The 23,525-nt window shown below is 35.7% G+C and overlaps 1 protein-coding gene across 4 annotated transcripts in view; it reads left to right on the forward strand.

The window, feature by feature from the left end:
* FCHO2 (FCH and mu domain containing endocytic adaptor 2) overlaps positions 1 to 23,525 on the forward strand; it is a 97,038-nt gene that overhangs the window by 13,556 nt on the left and 59,957 nt on the right. For all 4 annotated transcript variants that reach the window (XM_035897519.1, XM_009642179.2, XM_035897517.1 and 1 more), the window contains 6 exons: positions 5,896 to 5,970; positions 7,316 to 7,457; positions 7,547 to 7,699; positions 11,671 to 11,775; positions 17,609 to 17,707; positions 18,802 to 18,898. In XM_035897519.1, the coding sequence (XP_035753412.1) occupies positions 5,896 to 5,970; positions 7,316 to 7,457; positions 7,547 to 7,699; positions 11,671 to 11,775; positions 17,609 to 17,707; positions 18,802 to 18,898 (671 nt within the window). The remainder of the gene's footprint in view (positions 1 to 5,895; positions 5,971 to 7,315; positions 7,458 to 7,546; positions 7,700 to 11,670; positions 11,776 to 17,608; positions 17,708 to 18,801; positions 18,899 to 23,525) is intronic.

The raw sequence follows: 23,525 nt of genomic DNA on the forward strand, positions 1-23,525 counted from the left end.
GTGCAGAAAAATAACACTCATTCTTCTCTGTGGGATGGAAGGGATAGAACTGAACTCTGTAGATGTGATAACTTCCAAAACAGATGACTTAGTGCTGTTTTTAGTTCTTCTTTGTGAAGACGACTGCTGCTGCTACATTGAACATAAGAATTTCCATTCTGGACAAAATTAATTATATGTCTGCTTCAGAATTTTGTTTTAATTCAGTTACTGACACCAGATGGCACGTGGAAAAAACTTGTAACGGACTGATTGAGAACCTGTTTCAGTGAAGGTTTCTTGCGGTAAAAGCTGTCCAAAGAAAGAGCCTTTGTTTTCTGGATTTTTTCATTGAAATTTCAGTTTTGGTCTCAAACAGATCTCAACAAAATTTTTTTTTAAACTTCCTCAAAATGTAACCACCACAGATCCAGCAGGTACTCAGTTGCACTGGTGTTTGCATAGTTTGAAAGTGAATTGGAGAAAATGACAAAAATCTTTCCACTACGTAGATACAGGTGAGTTCCAGAGTCTATGTGTGCTAGGCAGTCTCCTGTTGGAAGCACGGCACAAACCAAGGCATCTTGCATTTCAAGAATCCCTGGTTCCAGAGAGCAGGTTATGAAGCCAGACAGGGTTCCTGTGACATCCTCGTTTGGACTGAGCAGAGGGATATAACACTGTTCGTGTTTAGCATTATATGCTTCGGTCTCACAACCTTGCACTTTTAATATTGGCTGTTATCAATGTTTGCCGTATGTTATCTTTGTGAGTGCCTGGATCTTTCCTTTGAAACCTGCTTTAATTCTTGGAATCAGTCGGGTTTTATAGCAGTAAGTCATAGCATCACCTGGACACATTTTATTTTACTAGTTTTACATCCGTTGCATTTTTATTTACTTCCATGTTTAGATCAGAAGCTCTCTCACACACTCTGCTTCTTATCTCCTTTATGTTGTATTCTTTGGGTATGCTCCATTTTATTCATACTGGTTCTAGGATGAAAGGTCTTATGGAAATGGATAAAAATACTTGATGCTATATCTGGCTTGGATTCTTTGCTTTATTATAGTGACATAAATAGAACTTGACAGTTCATTCTACACAAAATTCCTAGTAAAAAGAATATGGCATTCTAGTTTTTTTCACTGTCAGCTTCTTCAAATTAAATTTTAAATGAGATGTGCCTTTGCAATCAATAAACAAAATATTTGGGCATTTCTCCACATATTAAAAATGTTTCAGCTGAAGTTTCTGCTAATTAATTCTAATGATTTGTCAAGAAGAAAATTTTTTTTTTCACCATTTAAACAAGTTTAAGCAACATTTAAGACTAAAGATTAATGACCGTGTAGGAATACATGAGGATCCATATGGGCACTTTATCCTCAATGACAGATTAAGAAATGTATTTTCTGTTCTTATGCATAGATCAGGATGTGTCAGAGATATGCAGCCATCTTACAGGATTTTTGGTAAAATATGTGAAAAATTTCAGTTCTCTTTAACGCACCAGTATTCACAAGAATAGTGATACATTTCAATTTATTTGACAAGGCTTCAGTGTAGTTCCATAAGAGCAACTTGCCCTGGGATTGGAAAACATCTGTCAGTGATACAGACCAGCAGGAAGTTCAGTCCTTTCCGTGAGCATCTCCCATCAGGATGTTAAACCTTGTGTTAAATGTTGTGTTTTCTTCAGTTCTGCTTTACTGATGTATCTCAGTGTGCTAGGCTGCCAGTAAAAAAAGCAGTTGAATGCCAAGTAGGTGGTAATTTTAAGTGAGGGGTGCACCACTGGTCAGTCCCAGTCTAAGATAGCGGTAGTTTGTGGCATATAGTTTGTAATTTCAAAGAAATAAATGGACCTTAAATATTTTGTGTCCTCACTTTAGTAATGTTGTGGTTTAGCTACAGCCAGCAACCAAGTGTGGCACAGCTGCTCACTCACCCTTCCCTCCCAGTGGGATGGGGGAGAGAATCAGAAGAGCAAAAGTAAGAAAACTTGTGGGTTGAGATAAGAACAGTTTAATAATTGGAGTGATGATGATTATGATAATAATAATAATGTAGCAATGAAAAGGAAAACAACAAGAAAGAGGGAGAGGAACAAAACCCAGGAAAAAAAAACAAGTGAATGCACCTGCTTACCACCTGCTAAACGCTACTCCACCAGTCCTCATGCAGCAATCACTGCCCCCTGACCAACTCCCTACAGTTTATAAGCTGAGCATGACATCCTATGGTCTGGAATAGCCCTTTGGGGTCAGCTGTCCTGGCTGTGCCCCTTCCCAGCTTCTTGTGCACCTGGCAGAGCAGGGGAAGCTGAAAAAGTCCCTGACTGGTGTAAGCCCTGCTCAGCAACAACTAAAGCATCACTGTGTTATCAACAGTCTTCTCATCCTAAGTCCAAAACACAGCGCTATGCCAGCTAGTAGGAGGAAAATTTACTCTGTCCCAGCCAAAACCAGGACAAAATAAATTGAATTGGGCAGTACTTCAACAGTATTTTATAACAAGTCCAATTGTCTTGACCATGTTCTATTTTGCATCTTTGTTTATTGCAAAGAAATGATGTTGCACACAGTTATCTGTTACCCTTCTTCCTCCACAGAGTATACTCTGAATATTGTTTTGCAGTACTGTTTTCTGCTAGAAATACATGAGTGGATGAACAACATTTATTAGGAGCCTCCTAGTTCTAGTGTTTTTATGTCCTGAATTTTATGTACCTTATTTTCTGAACTGTTCTCTCTGAAAACTAAACTTACATACATTTGAACTTTCTTCACATCTGTCCTGCCGTTTCTTTTCAACATATTGGCCATTTTTTTCAAAAGTGGAGACATAGGAGAGTGAAAACTGAAAACTGCTGGATAGGTAGAGGAGACAAATCTGAGCTGATACTTTTAACAAGTTGGAGGACTTTGTATGTGCTGTTTGACAGTAGTCACCAGGTCAGCCAGGATTGATGGAGTCTCCAGACTAGCCAGAGAATTTGGGTTTTTTTATGGAATAATCTAAAAGAGAGAGAGAGGAAAGATGGTTGAGTGTATTTGGGTGTACAGACTGCTCAGGGCACAAAGGGCACATGTCTGTATGAAGGCAGTCTCTGCTACTTGCGCTGTTCAGAATAATGTTTTGGTGTGTGCAGCCTAATTGGGGAAGAGTCTATTGTTCCCTTTTCTGCAGCCTTGGAAATAGTAATGAAAAAAGAAAAATTGTTTAGGATGTGGGAAAATGTATTTTATTATTATTATTATTATATTCAGCTTAAGGAATTCTTTTTAAGATTTTTCTTTCAAAACTTTTCTTAAGAACTTTTTGAAATTGCAAAGTTGTTTCCTTTGAGAAAAACAAAAATGTTTGGCATCTGTTCATTTGTAATGAACTATTTCTACACTGTATCTGCTCTTCCAACTGGATATCAGGTTTCCTCCTTGGCTGTATTCAGTTAGTCAATACCAATTCAATTTTCAGCAGTGTTGTTTCACTTTTTCGTTTCTGTTTTTGAGTATTCGTTAATGGTCAAGTACTGAAAGAACTGAGAGATCTGTGCTTCAGAAATATGTCCTCTGAAATATTGAATTTTGTGGCAGACAATCTGCTCAGTGTTGGTAGATCTTGGGTGGGACAGGTTATCTATCTACGTATTTGCTGAAAGATAGATATCTTTGTTCTGTTCTTGATAAAGCATGTAGAAATTTTGTTTTTAAAGAGGTGAAAATATAAGAAGGTTGGGCTGCCCACACAGGTTTTTCTCTTTAAATACTGGGAAGATTTTGTAGTTGAACTGTCTTATGTTTTTGTGTGTTTAACACCTAAGCTGTTTACATTTAAGAAAATACTGTGCTCAGCTAGGAATTGAATAGGTGTTGTGTTGGCTTTTCTCCAGAAGTCTTTCAAATGTTTTTCTGCACCAGTTGCTTGTAAGCATCATAAAAAGAATCTCCTTGATCAGAAGAAGCTTGCAATGCATATATTCCTATTTAACTTTTAAATTTTTAACAGATCCTAAGCAAAGACAGATTTTCAAATGGGTGAAAATTAATTTACTGAGGTGTTCATAGTGTGTTACCAGTACATCAGATTACTCTGGGAAGTCAGTTGGTAGGACAAATGTAGATATACGTGCCCAACTGGTCAGTAACAGCATTTTTTCGCTGTGTTTGTAACTGTTGTATGTTGACAATGTGTGGCAGGTCGCAGAACTCCAGTTTTGTGGAGATTGCTCAGGTTAAGTATGCTGTAAATTGTTCCAAAGAACAGAGTTGTGGAATTTGGTCAGAAATCTTGTGGGTTTTTTATTAAAAGGGGTGTGTGTGTGTGAGGGGGGGAACCTAGGCACTGAGCTGTAAAATTTAGAAAACTTTTACAGAAGCTACTGATAATGAATCAAAATATATTGTTCATCATGGTAATTGGCAAAACCTAAGTGTCTCTTCTGGGTGTCTGTGCATACGGGCTTGTTGCTGTGCAGTGAGCAAGAATTCCAAACCTTGGAAACTTAAACATTTTTATATCATCAAAATACTTACATATGTGGAAGGAGGATAAGTTATTTAAGGTTTTTTTACAGTGACTGACTTTGCAGATGTTTGTAGGTGAGATTTAAAATGTAATTGAGTTACTGCATTTTACAGTTTAACCCCCTTTTCCAAATTGATTGTCCAACTGACTGGATGGTTATTTTGGGAGTTCAGTAGGTTTAAATACATGCCCTTCTGTTTCCGGTGACTACTTATACTTTGTTTCATATTTTTGGAAGATGATTCTTCTTCCTTGGAAAGTGTTGCTGTGAAAGAGAAATAAAAACCTCTGCCCCAGCAACAAGTGATTATAGTCATGGTATAAATTCAGAGAGGGGTGAATTCTTCACCTCCCTTTTTTTCTCTCTTTTGCTCCTGAATAAAGTTATTAGAAAGAAAGAAATTGCTTCAAGCTTTTGCATTTTCAAGAAAAGGAAATTATAGCATTTGCTCAAATTCAGGATCATTCTAAATCTAAGCTGACATTACATACTGAATATTGATTTGGGGTGAAAAATTAAAATAGTGTGTGTCTTTACTTTAGTAATAGGAGGATGAGGAAGATTGACGGGGGAAGGACTTGCTGTGATGTGCTGTGTATGACTGCTGTTCCATGGCAATTGCCCCAGCAGAGGTTCTAAGGAGGAAATCTATGCAGACCCTTGGATTTTGACTCTCCAAAAGACAAGTGTAATTGTGGGTTTGAGTGCAGGAAAATATACTGAAACTTTATGTAGGGAAGAGGTTATTCAAAATAAATCAGAATATATTGAAACAACCTTATTTAAAAATTAGTATAAACAGTAGAACATAATACTTTTAATTGCATGTTATTTTCCTGTTTTCCAAACTAAAATATCACTATGCAAAGAAATGAAAAAAAACCAACCAAAAAAACCCTACACCAACTTCCACCTACAAAAGACTAAGCAAGACATTTTGTTTAATGTGATTGCTCAGTAAGCATGCAGTTTGTTTATTTTAGTGTTTTCATTACAAATATATTTGATTTTGTTGCTCTGTAAATCTCTGGTGTTTAGGCAATCTAGGTGGGTGATTGTTATGTCACTTTGTTCTGACTGTTATTAAAGAATGTTAGAGGTGGAGGGGAAAAGCAGAGAGTATAAGAAGGAAGGAAGTCTTTTTCAAGTCGAGTCCCTAGGTTTTACGTGTTTCTGTTCCCTGCAACATTCTCTCACAGGGTTCTTACATTATTTTTTTCAATATACTTATGTGATTTTTTTTATTGGTTTTGAGGAGTCATTAAAAAGGAGTAATTTTCAGCTGAAGTAAAAAGTCCTCTGTTTTGCACCTTTAGGATGCATATTCATCTGTCTTCAAGTATCTTCAAAATTTCAATTATGCTTTTGATGGCTTTCTTTGGCAGGGCTACAATAGAGGAGGCATATTCGAGGTCAATGACAAAACTAGCCAAATCAGCGAGCAATTACACACAACTTGGGTAAGTAAGTGTACCAAAGAGAAATAATTAACTGCATATATGTTAAGAATCAAGTTTGATTCTGAATATTTTATTGATGATGTTGAAGGTAGCATAACTTTGCCATCTTTAAAAATTATTGTTAGTTCTTCAGCAACCATGCAAAATATCAAGCAGCTATGATAAAAACAGGAGACAATACAGTTCTTTATTCACAGTTTAAAAAAACCTCAAACACAAACATGAAGGAACTGTCTGTTCCTCTGTTGTTTAAGGTTGGGTTCTTTTCAGATATGATAAAGAATGTAGCTTTCTATTCTGTGTGCCCAAGCCTATGGTAATTATTCTGAAGAGAGAACACATGGTCTGCAAATGTGCCAGTAAATTTATTTATTTCTATTATTTCTTCTTTCTGGAGTGTTGTCTCTGTCCTCAGATATGTTAAGATGTTGAGATTTTTCAATAGATTTACTCCACAGTTTATTTAACATTTTATACATGGGGTATATTTTTAAAAATTGGAATGATTAATGGATGTTTTTTCTTTAGAAAGATTATGCCAGCAACTCAGGCTTCTTACATGAGGCTAGATTTTATTTCTAGTAATCACAGCTAGAAATGTGGGGAGCTTTCATCAGTGGATAATTTGATACGAGTTGTTGCTGCTCGTCAAAGGTTCTGTATCTGCATGTTAGTTTGAATGTCAGTGCTTTAAAGGCTATGTACAATATTGATTTTTCAGCAGCATTAACCATGAGACTGAGGTAGGAGTGTATCTTTGGACTAGGTGGAGAAATCCGTTCAGTATAGAAATCTGAATCTGAGGAATGACCTGTCCCCCACCCTCCGTTGCCATGTGGTTAATCTCTGTTAATCAGTAAATCCCTTTCAGTGGCAGACCATCTTTCCCAATATTTTTTCCATCTGTGGCTGTAATAATGTAAGACAACTAGAAATGTAAATAACCAAGTAATTTCTGATGTGTTTGCACTGTTCAAGTATACACATAAAAATACTGCTATATGTTAAATTTATTTTGAGCTGCTCTTGCATCATCTTTAGGAATATCACTTGTCACTGTTGCCTGCTGATGATAGAGAAGATTAAGTGAACTTTGACTCTAAGTAGTAAAACACAGCAATACAGGTAAAACACAAAAAATGGAAAAATTAGACAGGATTCCAAGTACATTTGAAACATACTTAATAGGAATTTACAGCAGTTGTTGGGGTTTTCGTTTCAGTTTTAGGAACAGAGCTGAACTTCTGTAAACTTTCACTTATCTTTTAGCACTATTGAAAAAAATTATAGTCAATTAAAAGGGAAAAATCCAGATGAACATCACATATAATTTTCCTCAATCTAGGACATTTGCACCAGTTTGGGATGTCTTCAAAACCTCAACAGAAAAACTAGCGAGCTGTCACTTGGATCTTGTGCGGAGATTACAAGAACTAATAAAAGAAGTTCACAAGTATGGAGATGAACAAATCAAAGCTTATAAAAAGGTTATTAATTTTTTTTCTTATGCATGCAATGACTTGTTAACATTAAAATTAAAATGGTTTGGTTTTGACAACTATGTGATATTTGGCAGACTAAAGAAGATGTTTCAGGAACATTGGAAGCAGTGCAAAATATTCAAAGTATTACTCAGGCCTTACAGAAATCAAAGGAAAACTACAATGCGAAATGTGTCGAACAAGAACGTTTGAAAAAGGAAGGCGCAACACAGAGAGAAGTTGATAAGGTAGTTCTGTGACATCTTATACTTTAATTCATTGTATTGTCAATCAGTAACACATTCACCTTGTTATTAGCAAGTAAAGTGCCCAGAAGGGGCTAAAGACAGTAAAAAGTAGTAGTTGTGGCTATTTCATAATGTGCATGATATTTTGAATACTTAGTTATGTTTTATTTACACTTACTCCATATTTGCTCTAACTGCACTGAAGTTTTAATTCATTTGTAAATAATTGCATCATATGATAATTTTGTTTAGTGGCTTTTACAGAAATTGTGTATAAATGTTGCAGCATCTATTATGGTTTTGGATAAATTTCCATAGGTAAATATGCAAACACTCTGTGCCCTTGTTATTGAATTAAGGAGTAGGAGGTTTTGTGTTGTCCCTTCAGCGAGACAAGGTCTTGGGGCCGTTGATTCATTCACAGAATCACAAAATGGCTGAGGTTGGAAGAGACCTCTGGAGGTCATCCTGCCCGACCTGCTGCTCAGGCAGGGCCACCTAGAACTGGTTGCTGGGACCATGTCCAGACAGCTTCTGAATATCTCCAAGGACAGAGACTCCACAACCTCTTTGGGCAACCTTTTCCACTGCTTGGTCAATCTCACAGTAAAAAAGTGTTTCCTGATATTCAGAGGGTACCTCGTGTGTTTCAGTCTGTGCCCATTGCCTCTGGTCCTGTCACTGGGTACCACTGGAAAGAACCTGGCTCTTGTCTTCTGTGTACCCTCCCTTCAGGTATTTATATCTGTTGATAAGATCCTCCCTGAGCCTTCTCTTCTCCAGGCTGAACAGTCCCAGCTCTCTCAGCCTTCCACATGGGAGAGATGCTCCAGACACTTAATCATCTTTGTGGCCCTTTACTGGACTTTCTTTAGTATGTCCAGGTTTCTCTTGCAATGGACATCCAGAACTGGACACAGCACTCCAAGTGTGGCCTCAACAGTGCTGAGTAGAGGGGAAGGATCATCTCCTTTCATCTGCTGGCATCACTGTAACTTTTTCCTGTTTTCAGTAAACTAAATAGTAGAGGAAAGAGGTCATGTTTCCCTGTCTCAAACTATGTCTTCTCTTTTAAAATCTTGATATATCTGCCTATTTCCATTTCAATTACCTGAGCTGTGTACGATTCTGTTCTTGTTAGAATGGTCTTAGTGCCTTTTGTACTGCTATCTGGTTGGAGTAGATAGAGTTGGTTATTGGCTTTTCACTGATGACAAAAGTGATCCTGTTGACCATGTTCTGATTGTTTTACCTTTGATATAAACCTAGCTTTTTTTTCTAGCTTCTGTCTCAAGTGACAGTCAGTGTTGGATTCTATACATGAATCAGAAATATGTGGATTGACACACATTTTCCTGCCAGTCTATTCAAAGTATAATTTTTCTGAATTATTATAAACAGACTGAAAGTTTCCAATAGGAAAATTGATTCTATCGAAGGCTTGTTTTTAACATGTAACATTGTCCTTGTTCAGTTGGAAACAAAAAAAATGTTCAGTCTGACTGATGTCTGCATGAGAAGGGAGAAAGAGGAAGCACTATAGGATGAGGGCCATTTTTTTACTTTTTATGTATCTTCCCTAGATACTTCTGTTTGAACAATTAGGCTATAGTTGAATGCTCAGCAAGTACTTAAAAAATGTTTCCAGTGGGAGCAGATAACCATGACAGTTACAGCTCTTCAGTCATGTCTTTATTCAAATTTATACCTGTAATTTCGGAAGCATGGTGACAAAGACTGTATTCATTTATTTTTCTGTGGCAGAGAATAGGTTTACTACTTTTAGCACAACATGAAAAATGTTTTCTATCAAAATCGCAGAATAACTAGTTTATCAGAAAGCAGGGGACCTGCACCAGTATGCTAAGAGCTTATCACAAAACCAAATATTTGGAGAAATACTTTATTGAAGGATTTGAGGTATCTGAGACCTTGCAATTTTCACTGCAGCTGAAATTTAGTGTTAACTTGTGTAGTAATTTCCTGTTGTTCTCTGACATGTGAACTTCTCTATTCACAGTGACTTGACAAAAAATTCTTGACTGATCTTTATTCTTTCACTTGCTGTAAATCTGCTAAATAGAGTTCTAGCAACCTGAGAAGAGACACATCCTGTTTTCAGAAGAGACTTCTAGTTAATCATACAGTGTTCATGTGTTTTGTCGTTTTGTCTGTCCTGCTGAGTAGTTGTTTTTTCTAGATGCTCTTCAGCACATAACACTCAGACTCTGCTCATTGTTAAACATAATTACAAGAGATGGCAAATATTTTAGTTTTGTCAAAATCCCATGCATATGGGGTTCAATTACATAATACTTGACCAAAAAAATATTATTTTTTAAGTATTTTAGCTTGGCATTTCCTTCCTTTTCAATGGCTAATTTTGGAATCATCTTATTGCAAAACAGTCTTAATTATTTTTAAAGCCAGGTGTTCATAGAACACCTTGTACTTTCAGCATAGTAAATGGCATTTGGGAAACAAGATAGGACTGGTTTCTTCTTGGTAATTCACCTGTGTGAGTGTGCAAGAGTGAGAATCATGAAGTAAAATCAGGACAAGTAACTGATGGGTTTGCTACAACCTGTCATGCACTCCTTTTAATGCCTGAAGGATCCATATTCTTCACACAATTAAGCACTTTCAGGCTCTGTTATGTCACTTCTAAGCTTTCTTTGTAACTGGAAAAATGGAGCTGTAGGTTTGGTTTCTTTTCATTTGAACTCCTGGCTGGTGTTTCCTCAGGTGAACAAGTGCTAACACTATACTGTTACTCATGATTTTCCGTTGTTTTTCTCTTGGAAATTACAGAATATAACTCTGTCTTTCCAGAAGGCATCTTTCAGTTAGTTCATTTGAAAGTTACAGATAGTGGTCAGCTTTACAAATCATTGCAAGTAAAAGAAAATTTATGTTTTTACTATGGGACAGTTGAAATTAATTTGAAAGAGCAGAGGAGAGCTATTCATAACTAGAACAAATAGTAAATACACAACTGTCCTTACTGATGTCATTAACAATTCAGGAATGCTTTTGAGTTACAAATGATGGGAAATCTCAGTAAGATAAAGGTAGGCACGTTAAACAAAGAAGCTAGAAAAAAGCTGGTGTGCAAGACTTTTTTATTTTCGTTGGCTTTTAACTTGGAAATAGCAAGAATATCAAAGGTCTGAAAAACTCCATCTCATGTGTGTCATGCTATGAACTTTGAAAATAACTTTTTCTCTACCACAACCAATCACTTAATTCACTTTTGTTCTCCATGTAATATTGGGATTCTCCTGTATTTTGTTCCGTCTTTTAAGAATATTAAACTTCTAGAAAGGTGATTTTGGTTTATTAGCAACAAATAATGGAAAAAAATCAATAAATTATAAAGGCAAAAAGGACTAATATAAACAACACTGAGCTGCATAAATCTGGCATCACTGTGTTCTGCATTAACTTCACTTTCAAATATCTCTTAATCTTAAAATTACCATGATGTAACAGCTGTACTTTCTAATTTCTTCCTTCATTTCTAACAGAGAACTGCACCTTGTTGTTTTTCTTTTACCATTGGCTCTTTCAGAACTGCACAAATAACTGCTTGCTCTGTGTTCCAACACTGCTGTCTTGCTGTTTTTCTGTTGCAGATCTAAATATTTGACAAAAGCTAATTAGTTAACTTCAAATTTGATTTCAAAATAAGCATATTACAAATTAGTCATTGCTGATAAAGGAAAGGGATTTAAATAAGGTAATTGTTTTGTTACCTTTATGTGGTTTATGTATAGCTTTAGATAGAAATCTCCTATCATTTGAGTCTGAGTTACTTGGTGGTGAAATTTTGTTATGACACTTCATCTTTTTTATATGCCCCTGAATATTTTTTTTATAGATCATCCTAGGCTTTCTTTTAATAATGGCTTTAAAAACTTTGAATCAGATTGTATGCGTGACATTTGACACTCTTTTGTACTGATCTACAGGCAGCAGTTAAATCAAAAAAAGCTACAGATACCTATAAACTATATGTGGAGAAATATGCTGCATTTAAAACAGATTTTGAACAGAAAATGACAGAAACTTCACAGGTAAGTGTTATATTAAATGAGTTACCTTTAAAGTAGATCAGTATGTGTGTTTCATTTCTGAAGACATTTGAAATCAAAGCTTTTGAAAAATTGGTTCAAGATAGAATGATCTCCTTTGGAAATTGATATGAAAAGTAATGTCAAAAGTAATATGTTTGAAAGGCAAATGTTGACCATGTGTGTCCTTGAATGACACAGTTGAGCACTAGTACTCTAGTACTCTTCCAGCAAAACACTTTAGTTACAGCTTGTTAAAGTGTCTTCCCAGGGTTTACCTGGGGTTGTGAAAAGCCCTTACATGTGTTCACGTTTCTGTTCTGTTGTTGTTTTTTTTTAAAGACTTTTAAACTGTATTCCAGAAGACAACAAGTTCTCTGTATGATGCATACACTGCTTCTTACTATGTTTTAAAGATTCTTTTCAAGTCTGTTGATAGCAGACTTTTTTCTACTGATTTCAAAAAGCAAACTTCGTAATTTCTGCTTTAGTAATAGTTAAGGGCTGGTTGGCATATTTATTTGTATGCGTTTCTTGGTTTAGTAAAGCTTTTACAAGAAAGGAAATTTTCTTTTTGGCTGAAAAAATGCTTTGCTTTTTTCATTAGCTCCAAAGATTATTTTTTCAGGATAGATGGAATTATTAGGGAGAATCAGTCATATTTGTATTTTTAACATATAATTGGGAAAGTGTTAAGGTTTTCCTTAACTCCTTGGAAATTAAGATTTCACAGCATGGGGATTGTGTAGGCTGCCCTGTCCTAAACTGTAAACTGCTTTCCTATTTCAAGAACTTCATTAGAATTTGATGTAGTTCATCCCTGAATAGATACTCAACACAGCTGTTAGAGAAAAGGATACCATATATACCACATACCAGAACTCTTCCCTCCCACCCCGCAGTCCAGGCATTTGCAACAAAGTGCTCAGGCATGCTACTGCAAAATTCGACTTTAACGGAACTGTTACATTAAGAGTCTTTGCAACCTTTCCTTGAAGAGTTTGCAGAAGGCATCTTTTCCTGCAGTATTCCGACTCGGTTCTGGCTGAAAGAGCCATAGTCTTTATGCTTTTCTTTTCAGTTTGAGTTAAATTAGGTTATGTACATTATTATTTTTTTTCCTTTTAAAAAATCTGTGACTTTTAAATGTTTGAGGTTTTTTTATTGTGGAGTGTAAAACATGATTGCAGTTACTCGGTGGTATAAAAAAGCTTTACTAAAAATAAAAGTTTGACAAGAAAATTCATGGGTACCACGGTCGAGGCCATAAGGCCTGTTGTACTTCTCGTCTCATCTCTGATGTCTGAAATGTTGTTTTCAATATATGTTTTAAGTTAGTGTTGTTGTCAGAAGTGGTACTTGTCCTATTTCCATGCTTCTTCCTCTGTCGAGTATTTGTGTGAGGAACTGCCTTGTAGAACTCACCCGCTAAAATTAATGTATGAAGGAAGGTTGGCTTTAATCCAAAAGAGACCTGCAGTCTGGATTATTAAGAGGTCACACTGCTAGCACAAAGACAGAGGCAATGTGGTACCAAGGGTAGAGAATTGTATCTTTAAGCTGGTTTAATGTGTGACACTGGCCTGCACTCATTTGCATATGTGTCCACCTTACTTACACATTTACATCTGTTGCCTTAGCATTGTATGTCTCTCACTGTAACTTAAATTATTTGCATGTTGGTTATCCCTAGGCAATTTAACTGGGACTAGGATTGCAATTGGCATGTGTGATTACAATCACTTGAGAATTTTGGGACTAGGCAACCTTTTTAAACTTCACTAATATGTATCTTAAAACAAATCTTGGAAGCAAGTATTATATAATAGCAACAAAGGAATCACTGAAGTGTAACATTCCTCTCAGAGAGCTTCCAGAAATAAGAGTGGGTGGAATCCAACTGTCATGTGAACACACACTGCTGCTACCCAAAATGGTAACTTTTTTGTAGTGTTCCTTTTAATGTAACTATTGTATTTGCTCAGTAAGTGTTCCAATAACTCCATCATTGTGTGGTTTGTATAACCTTCTGCTGTAGAATCCAACTTTTGCTACAAAGAAATCAAGTAGTACCAGAAAAAATACCAAACTGTTCCATTTATTTGTCTCAAGTCATATACAAGTGTGGCTCTCCTGGATCAAGAAGTTCCTTCCCTGTTTGTTACATACCTTGCTTTGGAAGTTACTGAACCCCCCGCTGAAATAGATCCTGTGAATGCTTCTGATCCACTGCAGAGCAACTTCAGTCAGATTTCTTTAAACTTTTATTTAGTCTCATAAAAGCTGTCTGCTGTTTATTCCTTACCTTAGAAAAAAGAGACTGTGTTTATAGCAGTTGACTTACTGCTTTCTGAAACAATAAGAAAAAATTTAACAAATATGACTTTAATAAGCTGCTAAATTGCACTGTAAACTTGCCTCCAGTGAGCAAGAAAGCTGTGAGTAATGAAAGGAGTTCTTGTTTAGAACTGACAGAAGATAAACATGAAACGTATTTGAAATGGATTTTATTGTCAGTGAATTAGTGACGGAAAATGCACCGACTTTCAGCAAGCAAACTAACAAGACTTTTCATTATGAAGGAAAAAAAAAATCCATTTGAACTATCCAGTACAACAAAAGAGTGAGAAAAGTAACAGCTTATTTTGTATCTAGAGACAGAATGTGAAGGTGCTCTTTGTTCATCTTGCTTATTTGTGTTATTACGTAGGTATTATGTATTTAAACCAGGATGAGATGGAGAGAGAAGAGAAAATCTTTTTAATATATCAGATGTTACAGTTGGGAAAACCTGACTGTGCTTTTGCATTGCTTTGGATTTTGGTGGTTTGTGGGGGTTTTTTTGCCAGGGTGGTATGGGCAGACAGTTACGATCTTTTTGGTTTGGCTTGGGTTTTCCCCCAGTACAGAAATTGTACAAAGTTAACTCTCACTACAAACCACAGTTGTCCATATGTCTTTACTTCCTTAACTGCAACAGCACTTTTACTTAAAATTTAAATTTTCACTTAATGTGATATTGGACACCTGGAAACTTTCCACACCTGTCCATACTGGAAATGAAAATTGCCATTCTGCCTGTCTGTCCTATCTATGGAATTTGTTTTAAGTATAATGGCGTAGCTGCATCTACAGTTTGTTTGCAGGAGGGCTACTTCAAAGATGGTGCAATAGAAAAAATAACAACACCCATGAATATGTGGAAGCCCACTTCAATATGAAGCCTACCCTAGCTTATCTTTATTTAGAATACAGTTCACTTGAAATATACTAGTTCTGAAAACAAAATCAATGGGGAGTGTGAGAATTCTTAGGTCATTCAGTGCAAAAGCAGTTGGCTTGGCTTAAATCTTACAATCTTAAATTAATTATAACTACAATTAATTATAATCTATAATCTTAAATCAGTCTTATACTGTTCACATACTATTTTTTCTGAGGACAAACATCTTGAATTGCTGTGGTGTTATTCTAGGCAGTCCTGCAGTAATATGCTCACTTAGCTGTCCTCTTTTCTTTGTTGAACTCCACCAGTCTTGTTGCATAAATTTTACATACTTTTCCTTTTTTGTCATCTACTACCTTACCTGCAGTTATGAAAGTGAAGCGACTTGTGATAAATGATTTTGAGAGGTTGAGTTTTGAAACATATGATCTTCCTAATCTTGAATTTCAAGTTACAGTTTTTGCTGTGGTAAACATGGAAGGTTTTATTGTGATTAAAGAAGTAGGAAAATACAGTTCACTGCTGGTTAGAAACTGGATCTGACAGAAATTCCTCATGCTGAAAGATTTTTCTGAGTGAAGCTATAGTTTTATTATGCAGTTGCTATGCAGTTGCTAAGAAAACATGATGTCTTATTTGCTAGATTTTCTACCTTGCTAGAAGCTTTTTTTAAGATCATGTAGCACAGTCAATTATTGAAAAGGACGAAATAGCTGAAAGTGCTAAATTATTCCTTAAAAGTCTTCTGCCTTATCTAGAACTGAGTAGAGTTGAGTTTGGATGATTTTGCTGTTGAGCAGTCTGCTTATAAATAAAGTTCAAGAATGAGTAATAATTCATTTTTGAAAAACATTGTAAAACTTACAGGCAAATCTACAGGTTTACAAAAAGGAATAAAGCTTACTGAAACTGTTCATACTGAGTTGGACAGCTAAAGATCCCATTGATGATTTTTCATTCATATTGTACCTCAAAACACTAAGAAGTGGCTTGCATTTGTTGGGTCATCAACATTACAGATTCATTTCAGTATGTCTTTTTAAAATGGACGGATCTTCAAAAGTGAAAGTAAACAATTTGGTTAATGATTATATCTGTGATATGAATGATGTGGTTGTATTATAGTACCTAGCTTTATTCTTTGATCAGAACCTCTTTGTATTATGTACAGTACAAGGCCAAGATGGCTCTACTTCAAAGACTTTAAATCTTAAGTATAAAACAATAAACAAGAAATAACAGTTGCAGGAGGGGGTTGCTTGCACTGACATAAGAGACAAAAAAATCTCTGAATGGCCAACTGTTTTGATACACATTACAGAGAAGAGTTTAAAGGAGACTGGTACCTCTGTTTTCCAGTTTTACGGGAGCTCAAACCAACATGAAGGAAGCATTATTGGCAAAATCTCAAAAGTTGACTTTGTGTTTAGGTCAAAATTATGTAGTGGAAATGGGCACACATTAGAAGGACACATTGTGTACATGTGTTGACACCCTGATAGAAACTGAGAGCAGATGTTAGAGATGGACCATAGATAGTTTTGAAAGCAAAATAATAGAGTTTATATAATAAGGCAATAGGTAAAAGTAGCAACATCGTAGACCAGGCTATAGAGCATGACCATATCCTCTGTAATTAAGAGGAAGGCTGCTGGAGGAAAAAAAAATAATCTGCTTGATTGATGGCTAGATAGTTCTTTAAGTATGGCAAAAGAAAGATTGAGTGTTTGGAAGTTAGAGATGTTTGACTTCTCTGCATGGAGCTGTGTTTGTGCATCAGAGTAGCAGGAGGTGTAAAATGTGGAGAGATGGTCTTCAGAGAACCCTGTACAAATTGGAGAGTGGATTAAGTGGTGCTCCAAAGTTTGGACACACTTGAAAGGGCAGTTACAGAAATAGGAAGAGAACTAAGAGAGAGCAGGAATAAACAAAAATTTCAAGACTATTATGGTTGACAGTTGGGGAGGGTGAGGACATTTTTAGTTCTGATCTTAGGCTAGGAAGGGGTCATTGAAAAATTTGGAAGTGATTTTAAAATGGCGGTCAGCTGGAAGTCTGGGTAAAATGGAACAAACTGCAAAGATTATATATGGTGAGTTTAAAGATCGAACAAATGAATCATATTTAAAGAAGCAAAGGATATAGATTTAACTAGAAAAAGAGAAGGCATGTGTTTATTATGAGCAGGAAGAGAGGATGCTAAGAAGGAAGTGCAAAACAGATCCAGAAATAAGATTTCTGGGTCTAGGTAGAAAAAACAAGACTCTTCTGTAATGGAGAAAAGATTTCTTTTTTTTTTTTTTGTAAACACTTTCTAACCCTATTTTCTTTTGTTAGAAATAGGTCAGATTTTTTGAAAAATCTAAGTAGATGAAAGTTTATGAAGAGTAAGTAAAAAAATTGCATAGTGCTTCTAAAAGGACATACTATATTTTAAAGTTCCGTAATTCTGTGAATTCTTTACCTTCATTTCTTAAACACTGTAATTGCCATGATCAAGATCTGAAAAAAATACTTTTTTTCCATTTAGTGTATTTAATTATTAAAATTTAAGGTTTAGTCTTTCAAGAAATATTTTCATTTTGATTAATTGCTTGTATTGGTTTACAGAAATTTCAAGACATTGAAGAAACGCACCTTCTTCGTATGAAAGAGATTATAGAATCATTGTCAAATACAATAAAAGAAATCCATTTACAAATAGGAGAGGTAACTTTTATATTATAATTTTTTTGTTTGGATGATGCAGCATTTCATGTGTTTGTGGCAATTACAAGACCACATCTTTCAAAGGATGGTAAATTCAACATAAGCTCAAATTTTTATGGCTTCCGGAAGCATTTATAAGTTCAGTATTACAAATTTTACAGAAGAAGTCTGAATAAATTCTGTCTTAACACAAAACAGAGTGTTTTGACAATTTGAAGAATTTTTAGCGTATTTAAAAGTTCTGTTCCCCAGATATTAAATTAGCACTTGTTTCACACATAATGGGGATGCTTGTGCTTTTTTTTGACTAAAACTTGAAATCATATCACTCTGGAAATTTTCCAAATTTTTATGCATTTTGGGTTTTATGAGCAAAAGATCTTCAGTAACAGAAGCTTTTATAGTATTGTTTCTTTAGAAGTAAATTGGTTTAATTAATAATCCTTACAAGTAGTCCTTAATTTTTAGATGTTTTGAAGTGTAGTTTTATTTGTGTACACTTAATTTGAGTTGCTGTTTTCCTCAGTTTTGAGGTTTTCTGCTAATGAACAATGATACACAAGGGTCGTACTATTTATTTCTAAAGCGCATGCATACTGCCTTCTTGGAAAAACTTATTAACAGCATGTGGTTATTACTTTGTCGGACCAAAACCATTACAACAGTAGTGCTTTTACTGAAGCAGGTGGGAGCTGTGATAATACAGTAGCAACAGTTCACACCCTGAACTTGTGCTGGCTTAAGTGACTGCTTGTCTTTCTGACGTTGTAATGGGACATGTTGCTCGCAAATTCAGAAGATTACATAGGTACACATCCTTTAGATGTAAGAAATGGAACTAAACCGTAGACTCATCATCAAGCTGTATTCTTTCATTCCTAATGTTTATCTATATTCTACATACACTTGCTACCACTAACGCAAAGAAAGGACTACCTTGATAAAATGCCTGTTGATCTCTGGAAGCCCTGTAGTTTATTTTAGAAGGAAGAATTTTGAACCTTAACTCTAGAGAAAAACACTTTTTAAAGTTAATTACATTCTTTCAATTACAGTTTTTTAAATTCCTATTGTGTGGTGTGTTCTTCTTGAAGGTGCATGAAGAGTTTATTAATAACATGACAAATACTACAGTTGAGAGTTTAATACAGAAATTTGCTGAGTCAAAAGGAACTGGCAAGGAAAGACCTGGTAAGAGATTAAAAATAACAGAGTAGGAAATGTTAATTGTAAAACTGTAGATGTCCACTCCTAATAAAAGGTCAAACCCTGTTTGTTAAGGTGTTGTATTTTGAATGTACTTAAAATTTCACATTCTGAGAATTCATTAGCCTTGATATTAAATGATTCTTAGATATTGATTAACACACAATTTACTATGTATATGTAGTATTTGTGTTCATAAAGCATGGCATTTTGTAGCTCTGTCCCTCTATGTAGACCTTCAAGGAAGCTTTTAAACTGTACTGTACCTTGGTACCTCAGTGAAATATGTCAAGAAACTGAAGTTCCTTGTACAAACTTTGTTATCTGCTATGTGTTTCTGCATAAATTATGGTTTAAAACTTTATTTAATATAAATCTATTGATATATTCAGAACAGGTGCTTATTGAACTGTTGGAACTGTTGCATCAGTTTATTTGGTTAGCATATAAAATTATGCATTTTAATAGATTGTGTATATATTGTTCTTTACTAAGCCTCAAACTGAGTAGTACTTTCTGAAAGTACTGCTGGTTGGGTGTGGTGTATAAGACTTTCCTGGACTGTCATAAAAAGACGATCTCGCAGTACTGTGTATCTAGCATTACAGAAAAAATGAAGGGTTCACTTTAATATTTAGGCATGAATACGCAGTCACTAGGTGTGTGAATACAGGACTTCAGTAGTACTGTTTATTTCCTTCAGCACTGGGAGTCCTGACTAGCATCCCTGTCTTCTAGTATAAAAGCAAAAAGGGTTTTTTCAGAGCAAGGATGCATGTAACAGAATGGCTCTTGAGAATTTATATTAAATTGTTAAATATGGTTACTACATATCTTATAATGCCTTTGTGAGGTGTTTTTAACATTGTTTCATATTCTTTCTGTGATCCTCTAATGCTAATATCCAAGTTGGATGAGGTAGGATGGTATATGGAATGATTTTTGAATGTTTCCTGTGTATTTTGCAATTTTTCAGTAATGTTTAAGAAAGAAGTGGTATGAACTTCAAGGGTTCAAGTTCAGTTGGTCTGAAATCAGGACAAAGACGTGAAAATTAAGTGTTCAGACCTCTTTGACTAGCTGTTGCCAAGGTGTCATAGCTAGGGATCTCTGTCTTGCATTTAGGATTCTGACTCCCTGGGTTAAAAAGACCCTTGCTAATGTATCCTAGGACACTGTGCACTTCAAGTCATCCATGTTATTAGTGTTGGCTTTTGCTAAACAGCATAGTAATTGTAAGGAAAGTAACACTTAACTCTTTAATTTAGTGGGAGAAGTTATACACACTCCACACTTAATTTGCTGCTTTACAGAGTTCTTGAAATCCCGTTTGTATTCTCTGGAGCCAAATAAAAGCTTTTGCCATAGCAAATTTCATTTCTTCAATTCTTCTAATAGCAAAGTATTCTAAGGGAAAGTAGTGTGTTTAGTGTGGAAATGTATGCACCTTGAATTTTCTTTTACAGCATTAAATTACTGTATTGATACCAACTTTGTAAGGCCGTCATGGTGCAGAGGGAAAGAACAGGCTATTTCAGCAGTAAAAGAATACAAATTCACAAGAAGTTGTGAAGTGTCAAAGATAAGAGACTAGAAACATAGACCACTAGTGATGTTAATTTTGGTTACTCCTTCTATCATAGTCCTTTTGTTAACTTAGAATCATATAGCTTTGACAATTACAAAGATTTGGAAGGCAAAGTGAAGTACCAGCCTTCTAGGAAGGAAATAGGAACATCCAGTGTGGTAAGGACTGCTTTTTCTTAATTAAAAAATACTTTCCTGCATTTGAGAACTGTTCTTAATAGAAAGGTGTTTTTAACTCATGGAGCAAATGTTGGAAGTCTTTCTCTGTGTGGTGTATTTGTTAATTAGGCTGGAGAAGGAGATGGCTCCTCAAATAAATCTAAATATTCAATTTAAAAATGATACGGACTTGGCATACAAAACAGATGTAGAAAAAATGCCTTAACAGCTGTCACTGTTGCTTAAGATTCCAGTCCTAAATCTGTTTGAAGGAAATACTTGAAAATCCCCCAGGACTATGTAGGCCTTCTCTCTTCCTTATTATTTGTGGGCTAGTACACCAAGTTAGATGGTGGGCTGCTTTCTGAAGCACTGAATTTTAAGAATAAAGAAAACATAGATGTAACATAAAAACATATTTTAGTTTCTTTCAGTATATTCTAGCCATAGTTATAGTTCTTCATAGCAGAGTTGCCATGCTTTAATTTATATCTGTAAAAATAAGAATGAATCTGTAATAAAATACCGAGGAGGGCTGTTTTATTGCATGGACTATAAAAAATTTACAGTAATTTTTTCTCTAGATATAGTCAGTTATTTTCTTGAACTCTCATCTGCGTATCTGAAATTTCTTGTTTGTACAGTGATGTCCTTTGTACTAGATTATACGGGCTCCCTCTGGTGGCTAATTTCTGTCATCTGAAGCCATAGTACACAGGGGCTTCTGGAGTTTACCACTGTTTTTCTAGTACAAATAATGTTTCTTTCAAGCAGTAATGGTTTGTCAGGGTTTTTTTAGCTCCATTTATGGACTGCCTTACAATGGCTCTTTTTTAACTGCTACCTAAATAACTTACATAGTCAGCTTTATCACCTACTTCTTACTGAATTTACTTTGATTTTTTTTTTAATTTTAGTTTAGTTTGTAGTTTACAATTTCTAATAATACAGTATTTGAATAAGCTGTATTCATTATTTTTTTTTCTTACTTCCATTCATTCTAAGTTCACATGGGTCGGGGCAACCCCCGGTATCAATACAGGCTGGGGGATGAAGGGATTGAGAGCAGCTCTGTGGAGAAGGGCTTGGGATCACTGGTGGATGAAAAGCTGAACATGAGCCAGCAACGTGTGCTTGCAGCCCAGAAGGCCAACTGTATCCTGGGTTGCATCAAAAGCAGTGTAGCCAGCAGGTCAAGGGAGGTGATTCTGCCCCTCTGCTCTGCTCTGGTGAGACCCCATCTGCAGTCCTGCATCCAACTCTGGGGCCCTCAGCACAGGAAAGGCATGGAACTGCTGGAATGGGTCCAGCAGAGGAACACAAAAATGATCAGAAAGGTCCTGTGAGGACAGGCTGAGAGAGCTGGGGTTTTTCAGCCTGGAAAAGAGAAGGCTCCGGGAAGACCTTATTGCGGCCTTTCAATACTTAAAGGGGGTTTATAAGAAAGGTGGGACAGACTTTTTAGTCGGGCTTGTAGCAAATAGGACAAGGGTAATGGTTTTAAAATAAAAGAGGGTAGATGCAAACTAGATGTAAGGAAGACCTTTTTATGATGAGGGTCGTGAAACACTGGACCAGGCTGCCCAGAGAGGCTGTAGATGGTCCATCCCTGGAAACATTCAAGGTTAGATTGGATGGGGCTCTGAGCAATCTGATCAAGTTCAAGATGTCCCTGCTCGTTGCAGGGGGCTTTAACTAGATGAGCTTTAAACGTCCCTTCCAACCCAAGCTATTTTATGAGTCTATATGTTCCCACTCTTAGGTCTAATAGCAGGTTTGACATCATCAGTTGGAAGATGCTTTTGTCACTCACGTGTCCTGTAGTGTTCATCAAAACTTGTTGGCCACTTCTGATGAATCAGTTTTCTGTTTGTGATAGACTGTTGCTCCACGTTCCTTGGAAAATTCATTTATTGCGTGCCAGAAAATGTCTGCTTTTCTTCCACCCAAAGTATATGTTAAATCAATAATGGAGATTATGTTATTCCAGATTAATGACATATCAATGAGTTCTAGATTTATTTACTTAATCTTCTAACAATCTATTAAAAAATTTGTTTGTTCCAGTTTGAAAAGTTGGTGCTGTATGAAATAGAAACGGCTAGGACATACGAGCTCATGTTCTTTCTAGATCTTATGTTTGAAATCAGAGGGATAGTATCAAACATGTTTGAAGAGATTAGCAAATCTCTATATAGCTGTAGTTGGTCATGAATTATTTTTATTTTTTAGCTACTGAATTACTTGTGGCCTCTTCTGATATGTGGGGTACTAACTATGTGTGTGTTTGTCCCTGTATTAGTTTTTGACCACTACACAGTTCACCCAGAAGGTACCTTGAAGGCCAAATGAGAAGACTCAGCTGTGCTGCATTGTCCAAAAAAAACAGGAACAAAAGCCAAATCTAGATTATTTGTTTTCATTAATTGGTTCTGGTACCATTGTTAGTGGCTATTGGTAATTTATTAAATTGTTCCTCTTATTTTTGCATTTTTTCTTAAAACTTTAATAAAGAAGAAGTCTAAAGTTTTATTGTAATACAGACAAAAATGGAAAGCCAAAATCTGTGCTGGCTCCTTAGCCCTCCAATAAAACAATGATCTGCAGGTGGCAATTATTACATATGCTATGCCTTTATTTGGTATGAGAGATGTTGGGTCATCTTTTAACTATAATTAAAAAAAAAAAGAATTGGTGACTTAGCTGTAATTTTAAGATCTCTACTACCTCACAAGGTAGTGCATAAAAAAAAATATCCTGCCATCCTAGCCAATGTGCTGGTGATCCTTGTCAGTTTTGAGGGAACACATTTGGGAGCTCTGTTTCTGGAGAGGTTAACACATTTTGTGTTTTTAAGTCCTAAAAA

The sequence above is a fragment of the Egretta garzetta genome, unplaced genomic scaffold (assembly GCF_000687185.1).
Source record: "Egretta garzetta isolate BGI_Z169 unplaced genomic scaffold, ASM68718v1 scaffold617, whole genome shotgun sequence".
Classification (NCBI taxonomy): Eukaryota; Metazoa; Chordata; class Aves; order Pelecaniformes; family Ardeidae; genus Egretta; species Egretta garzetta.